The sequence below is a fragment of the Condylura cristata genome, unplaced genomic scaffold (genome assembly GCF_000260355.1).
Source record: "Condylura cristata isolate star-nosed mole 26May11 unplaced genomic scaffold, ConCri1.0 scaffold00027, whole genome shotgun sequence".
Taxonomy (NCBI): Eukaryota; Metazoa; Chordata; class Mammalia; order Eulipotyphla; family Talpidae; genus Condylura; species Condylura cristata.
Window position 1 is genome coordinate 18,070,681 of NW_004567128.1, and position 7,873 is coordinate 18,078,553.

General features: G+C 36.9%; 1 protein-coding gene across 1 annotated transcript; it reads left to right on the forward strand.

Moving 5' to 3' along the window:
- The first annotated feature begins 4,210 nt into the window (after positions 1 to 4,210).
- LOC101636697 (E3 ubiquitin-protein ligase RLIM-like) lies at positions 4,211 to 7,364 on the forward strand. The gene is made up of 2 exons (XM_004690100.1): positions 4,211 to 4,454; positions 5,758 to 7,364. Exons 1-2 carry the CDS (start codon positions 4,211 to 4,213, stop codon positions 7,362 to 7,364), a joined length of 1,851 nt encoding a protein of 616 aa, XP_004690157.1.
- Positions 7,365 to 7,873: the final 509 nt, after the last annotated feature.

The following is a 7,873-nucleotide window of genomic DNA, read 5'->3' on the forward strand; positions in this document are numbered from 1 at the left end:
AGTTTATTAAACTGGCTATACAGTTTATTAAAATGTCTGACAAGTTGTACTTCCTACTCACGTAGGCCTTGCATATAAATAACAGAACTAGCAGAGTAAGTGCACCTAGGAGATGATTAATACACCTTTGTTTTTGCTCTCACCCTCAATATGGTCAATCTGATTATCTTCACATTATGAGCTTAAATATGAAAAATGTTAAGCAAATGATTTGTATCTTTGCAATTACTAATAGATCTAATAACATTTTTTTGTTTGTTTATGCAGTCTACTATAATCACTCTCTCAAATTTAATTGAAACATTTTTTCTAGTGTTCCAAAAATGTAAAATTAAAATACATTGTGATTATACTCTCATAAGACTGTAAAACAATGACACTCAAGTCATCCATCTCAAATATGAAGAGAATTGTCGATTTTCTGATATTCAAGGTATAAATATTTTAATGTCACAAAAGCTAAAATCTAAGTGACACACACATACATCTGATATTGTGAGTGAAACACTAAGCAAACTCTGAGCTTGTGAATGATATCCTGAATGGATTCCACCCTTTGACATTTTTATGGACTCCAGTACAAAGATCTTAATCAGTGAGGACTACAATTCCCAGCACGCTGAATATGGTGAATATGGTGTCTCCAAGAACTAGGGGTGGAGTTAAGCAGTAATGCTTGCCTTATAACTGAACACAAGAGGGCATAGTTCACTTATTTCTCTGACTCTGCCATTCAAGGACTTGGAGCGTACTTAGGGGAGACACAAGGAGAAGAGAAATGTAGAGCTGGAACAGATACTGAAGAGACATGTGGGTGTGAGCCATGTGGGGAATCTGCTTCTGGTCTGTGGCCGAGACAATGACAGTCATTAACTTGATTTTGATTTGTTTTGGATTTTCTCTTTCTTCTGTCTCAGTTCTCTGGCACCTGCCTAACTCCTTTCTTGTGGTTCCCACCAGAAGGTAACTTAGACTTGGCAAGATTTTGGGCTTCTGCAGCCCCACTCTGGGCCCACCCTATTTGGCTAGACACTTGCCCACAGGCAACATGTAATTTGGAGAGTTGTAGCGATATATCCTGTATTTTCTCACTATGAATGCCAATTCTATCCAAAATATATCCTAGGAAGAGTTCGCATCTTTTCCTTTGTGTGGATGGTAGGAGTACTTTTAAAGAAGGCACACTTAAACATTCTTGGATCTCTGGGTGCCAATTGACACGTGCAAGTACGTGGACCTCAACTTGGGTCTTTAAGATCCTCAACTCAATGTACTGAATTGTGTTAGTTAGTCCCTGTAAAGATGCTGAGTTGAGATGGGACATCAGTTGCAGTGTTTCAGGACAAATACTAAAAAGACTTTAGACAATAATTAATGTTATTGGAACTCAATGCTTAAAGTGAAGTAAATTGTAAATGAAATTCCAAAACTTAGAAGGTTCTATTACAATTACCCAGAAACTACACTTAAATCAGTGTTTATTAATCTAACCAAACATACATTTAAACTTGTCCAACATTCCACAAATATAAGCAAAAACATGTACATATGCACACACACACACACACACACACACTAATTATGATTGCTAAGCTTAGGCATCCTAAAAATCCCATGAGGGAGCTAAATGGTCACATGACATTATCTAACTCTTTATTAAGGTACCAGTGAAGGACATTTTAACCCCACCAGAACCTCTGAGTTTCCTAATATAAACCAAATGTTCACTAGTACTTTACCTCAGGATACTTTCTCTTCATCTGAGAATTAAATGAGTACTACAGGGCCACAATATCAGAAAGCATTGTATAATATATAAAACAAACCCAAATAGGGATATTTTGAGAGGAGCTCATGGTACAGAGAAGTAGGAAATTATGTAACAGAATTAAAATTATATGTTGCATCCGCATTTAATTCATAATCAAATCAAATAAAAATGATTGCTCATTTCATTCAAGTTATACACAATTATAGTGCCTAATAAATACTTATTAAATAAATGAAAGCTGGAAAAAATGTGTTTTCTTATTTTTCCCCAAAAGACAAAACCAACTTAAACTTAAATTATATAAATATGTTAACTTTAAGGGAAGAACAGAAAATAAGTTTTACATGGAAACTGTATTACAAATTATTGTGACATCTGATTCAATCACTGATCATTTCACTCCTACATTGTAAATTCTAATCACAGTTGACAGAAATCCTTCATAAGTTTACATTTAAGTAATAAAATATATTGGTTTAAGAACTAAAAATCCTAAGGCCCATCTAGCTTTAGGTGTTTCTCTTAAATTTTTACAGACTCTTTCTCTGTATCTTTATACTGACTTTCCTTGTTAGAAGTACATAGAAGTATGTCTATGTTTACATTTTAAGGTGGAAAGCAATTTCTCATTTCCAGAAAGTCCAACATCTCACACTTATCCCTTAAATGCACCTTTAGTCACATGCCCATGTTTAAACCAATCAGAATAAAGAGCAATTTGATATATGTTAATTACACATGGCCATATTATGAGTCCTTTCCTTTAGCCATGGCAGTGAATTTAACGTCACCAAAAGCAGCTGGGCTAAGGTAGGAGCATGACAGCTCCCCACTGGAAAATCAGGGTGCTATTATTGGCAGTATGTTATACAGATGCTATCATGAAAAACCCAAATCCACTATTCTCAAGTATCCTATTTTCACAGGACAAAAAAAAAAAATCTAGTCTGTCTCAGTTATTACATTTCATTGATTTTACATTTGCATCATGACCCCAAACTTAGGACCACAGCTGTCCAAATAAGGCAAGCTCATCAAGTTTATTCCTCTGTCTGACAGTCTCTCTCTTCACCATTCTATGGCCAACTGCCACTGTCCATATGAAGAAACTCATAGTACTTAAAAACTCAGATTTAACTACATCTATGAAATATTTATCAGCTACCATTAACTGTTATGTTGATTTTGGTATGAATGCATTACTATATTCTCTGCACTTACACATTACTATAAATAAATTTATTACAGCATAATAGATTTTCATAATTTTTATGTGATGCTTCTCTCACTTGAGTTTCAGTTACTGGGGAGTTTAGAGACCATTACAACACTGGACATATTTCTACTCTCTAGAATAATTAACTTAGTTTATGCTAAATGGAGTATTAAATAAACCAAACTGAATATCCCAAATTCGGTAGTGAAATATTGTCTTCACATGAACATCTTGAAAGGAGGATTCCAAAGCAATTATTAAGTGTGACTGGTGATAGTCATAAGTCCAGAAACTCTTAAGGGTCTCCCTTAAATAGCACTGCAAATAAGAATTATTTTCACCAAATCATTCTGTCTGCACTAATACATAAGGGATTAAGAGCAGCATAAGTCAGTATTCATTCACGTAGGCAAAATAACTATTATGGATCTAGTTTAAAAGTCCCTGTGATGTTCTGGCTAGTTTTTTTAACGTAGTATTTATAAGAAAGGAGGATAACAATAAAATAGCAAGAAAGGTTTAAGGATTTCTCTGGTTGAGCAAAAACCCTACCAAAGTTGCTTGAGGAAGTGTACAATACACAATGTAGCCATTTGGTGGTACAAGGAAGAGGGTCCAACTAAAGAGCTTCAGCATGCCCCAGGTGAATACTCAACGTGTGGGCTTTCTCAGTACCTATGTGTGATTGAAGGCTTCACAGGGAAAACAGACATAAGCCCCAGAGCACCTGAAAATAAAATGTGTTTTATTTAATCAGGATGGCTTCAGCAAAGTATTTGAAGAAGGCAGTCATATATAATATTCTGTCATTTTACTTAAAACAAATAATGTGTCAGAGCCTAAAAAGTCTTCTGAAAGCCTGTGATGAAGGACTGTGCTCTCTACCTAACTTGCTGGTTTTGCTCACTGCGAATGAAACCTAACATGAGTATGACGCCTGCTAGGTAACAATCGGGAGAATGTGGGCACGTAGGCAATCGCGCGCTAGGTGCTAGGTTACAGGTAGTCTCAAACAGTCCTTCACCCAGTCACTGCAGGACCGCGGCAGCAGGAGTTGACAGGGGGACCCGGTGCGTAGGTGTGGACCCAGCTTGGCTGGACGGTCACACACCAACTGAGAGGACTGCTTCCTGCTTCCTGAACAGGAAAATATGAAAACCAAAATCCCATTATTGGAATGTAAGACCAGGTGGTAAACAACAGTTTTCCACTTGGTCGCCAAGATGGAAAGCTCGGATTCCGAAGATGAAGGAGACGGAGCGGAGAACCTCCGCGAAAGTCAGGAGGACCGACTAGCTCGGGAAGAAGGTTTCTACCGATTTGTAAATAATCTGAGTGAAGACGACTATAAATTTATGAGAGATAACAGACTGCTAGGCATCCCGGGAGAATGTACAGAAGAAGAATTGCGTAGAAGACTTCAACTACTTAAAGAGATCTCACCCCAACACTCAGATGAAAATACAGGTGTGTTTCACTTTCAAAGGGAATAGGACGGGATAGATAAGGAACTTAATACTCGCCAAATATTAGATGAAGCAGTACAAATTAATTTGGTGCTAAGTAACTTCTTGTTTAAATAAGCTGTCATTTCCTTACCCAGAGGTTAAAAAAAAGTCAAAATGTTTCTCCCCCATTCATGTTTAGGTGTTTTAATTGGGAAAAATATATACAATAGCCTATGGATATTTTTGCTGGTTTTCTGCCTCCATTTGATAGTGCCTTCTACTTCCTAAAGTGTATCTATTGTCTATGGACATATGACTTTCTTACCCGCAAAAAGAAATATATCATACTCTAAACCAGTAGTTGTCAACTGGAGGTAATTTTGTTCTCTCCCCACACGGGACATTTCACAATGTCTGGAGTTATTTTTGTTTTCACAGTGGAGGGAGGTCTAGTGGGAAGAGGACAGGGAAGTGGTCAAACATCTGTAATGCACACGATGGCGTTTGAAAAAAAAAAAAAAAAGGCTCCAGAATGTAAATGGTGCTAAGGTTGAGTAACCCTGCTCTCATCTAAGGCCTTGTGTTTCTCTTCCAGTATAAAGTAGAGAATTTTACTGTCTAATAAAATAGATGTTACAGTGGTTTGGCTCTTAAGTATTGCCTTATTTACTGTGCTGGGTTCAGTCTATTCATTTAATCTCACCTTCAATTTCAGGCCAGTTCCAAATCTTAGTAACTTTAAAAGTATGCAAATACCTTTAAACCTATAAACCTTGTTTATATGATGATAATCGCTAGAACAGACTTTTTTAAAACAACTTTATTATCTAAATGACCTAACTTGAGAGCCTAGAAGTAATGTAATAAACTAATAAGAATTAGACAGTAATGGAAAATGGAAAAAAAAAACTAACAATGTACATTAACTGGTATTTGCCTTGTTTATTTCATTAGTATTTCAATAGCGAATGAAAAAAAAGTGATCTATCACTCCTCCCAAAGCAGTATAAAAGCCTTTGTATGTTGAAACACTGACAATACTTCTTCCAGATTCCTTAAAACAAAACAAAAACAAAAAAAAAAACAGTACTTTAAATTTTTAAAGGGCTAGCTCACTTTTTTTTCAGAAGAAATTGGAATGTTCTTGCCTTTACTTACAGACAGTGTCATTTACAAACTATTAACTCTATAAATGTGAGATCCATTCAAAACATCTGAGTATGTAAATTCTCAGTTTTTGTTTTGAAACAAATTTTTAGAGTCACTATGATTTAATTGTGCCAGTTCCTTTATAAAACCACCCACCTTCTTTTTGTTAACAGGTGGAAGAAACTCTTCAGATAATGTGTCTAGTGGTCACTCTGTAACAGACTGGCTTAACTCTGTTAGACAAAATGAAAACATGACAGGTGAACAAAGAGAAAACCAATCTTGGGGAGAAATGAACCAGATTAATCCAAACAGTGAAGATATCAGATTAAATTTAGAAAGTCATATTGACTATAATAATGAGAGCCCAGATAGGACCTATGAAATAGAAGATACAGAACACAGCCAGAGCCAACTGGAAAATTCACCTTCCGAATCACTGTTTACAAGATCATCTGTATGGGAACAAAGCACAGCTGAAGCATCCGTGGAAGTCCCACGTTCCAGAGGTTTGAGAAGGCCAAGAAGCAGAAGCCCAAACCGAAGAAGAATGAGACCTAGAATTGCAAGCAGGTCACCTCCAAATATACTGACTGGAATTGTACTTGACGGATTCCCTCACTATCTAAGACCCTGGAGTCTACGTAACGTCTCAAGAAGTGAAACTCAAACATCATCTACAACTCAGCACCAAGAAACATCAAGACCTGAGTTGCAAAACACGAGTCCTTCTGCAACCTCTGAGATGGGAAACCTCATTCAAGAAGAATATTCTTCAGAGACATTCAGCATTGGTGAGTCTTGGGGATCGGGGCAGATGAATACAGCTATAGATTTTGATCCAGAGGAAGGAATAGTTCAATCTAGAGAAATTTATCAGGAAGACATCATAGCTAGTAGATCTCAGTTAACATCTGAGAGCCCAGACAATGCTGAGTCATTAGAAAATGAAAAAGGAGGACTTAGTCCTACATTCACACATTTTGAGCAGGATAACACCATAGATTATGACAGTACCAACAGACTTTCCTTTCACAGACTTTTAAGTTCCTTTTGCAGTGACACAACATCTGTAATTCACGAAACATCAGGGCAAACGATGACTGGTTTTAGTGATTCCAGTAACCTTACAGAAAATGACAGTAATTTGGAGCCTAACATCTCACCACCAACTCTAAACACTGAAAGGACAGAGTCACCAAATGGAAGAGATGGTTCTGGAAATAGTAGTAGTTCTGGTATCAATGTAATTCCTGAATATTATTTTCAATCAAGTTCTCCAGTAATTTCTAATTCGAGTTCCATCTACGTATCTAGTTCCAATTCTACTCCTATGTCCAGTTCCAGCTCCAGTGATAACGTTTCAGAAATCAGTTCACTGCTGTTTGAAGCCAGTGATGAAAGGAGCATAGCAGGATTATCAGAGAACACAGGATTATCAGGGAATAGACCTATGACCCCAGTAATGTTTGACGAGAGTGACTCTTGGACCTCCCTTAGTCTGGATCAGTTTTTCCTCTTAGAAGATGAGCATCATTCTACAGGACTCACCAAAGCACAAATTGACAACTTGGCTGTAAGATCATTTGGTGAAAATGATGCATTGAAATCCTGTACCATCTGCATCACAGAATTCACCGAAGGCAACAGGATTCGCGTGCTACCGTGCCACCATGAATTTCACATACACTGCGTCGATCGCTGGCTGTCGGAGAACACTACCTGTCCTATTTGCCGCGGAGAAGTAGTAGATCCTGCTGAGAGAGAAAATTCTAACTGAGATACTAAATCTCAGCTATATAATCTGTTATAGTGATGGACAAACAATAGCCACCTGTTTTATGTCCACTTGTGGAGTAATACTTAAATACAATAATATGAATAAAAACTGAAATTTATGCAATAATCTGAACTGAAACATCAGTTGCTGAAGGAATTATTGGACTGTCCCCCAAGTTCTCCTCAATAACAATAATAAATATGAACAATATGAACTGAATCATTAGTTACTGGAAGAAGTATGGACTTTTCTCAATTTTGCTGTCCAGAATAATAGAAATTAGAAGCTCAGTATTACTCTACCTGACAATAAAAATTATTTTCACACCGTAATGAGTCACTGGTTTTAATGCTTTTCACAGGTACAGTGGGTTGGAATGTTACTGATTCTGAAAGCAACATCTTAAAATACATGATCAGCCCAGATAAATCCTAGTAGTCTTTTATCTAGTCTTATAAATCTCAGACATCTCATAGCCCTGCCCCATCTTGTTTGTGCACGTGAAGAAC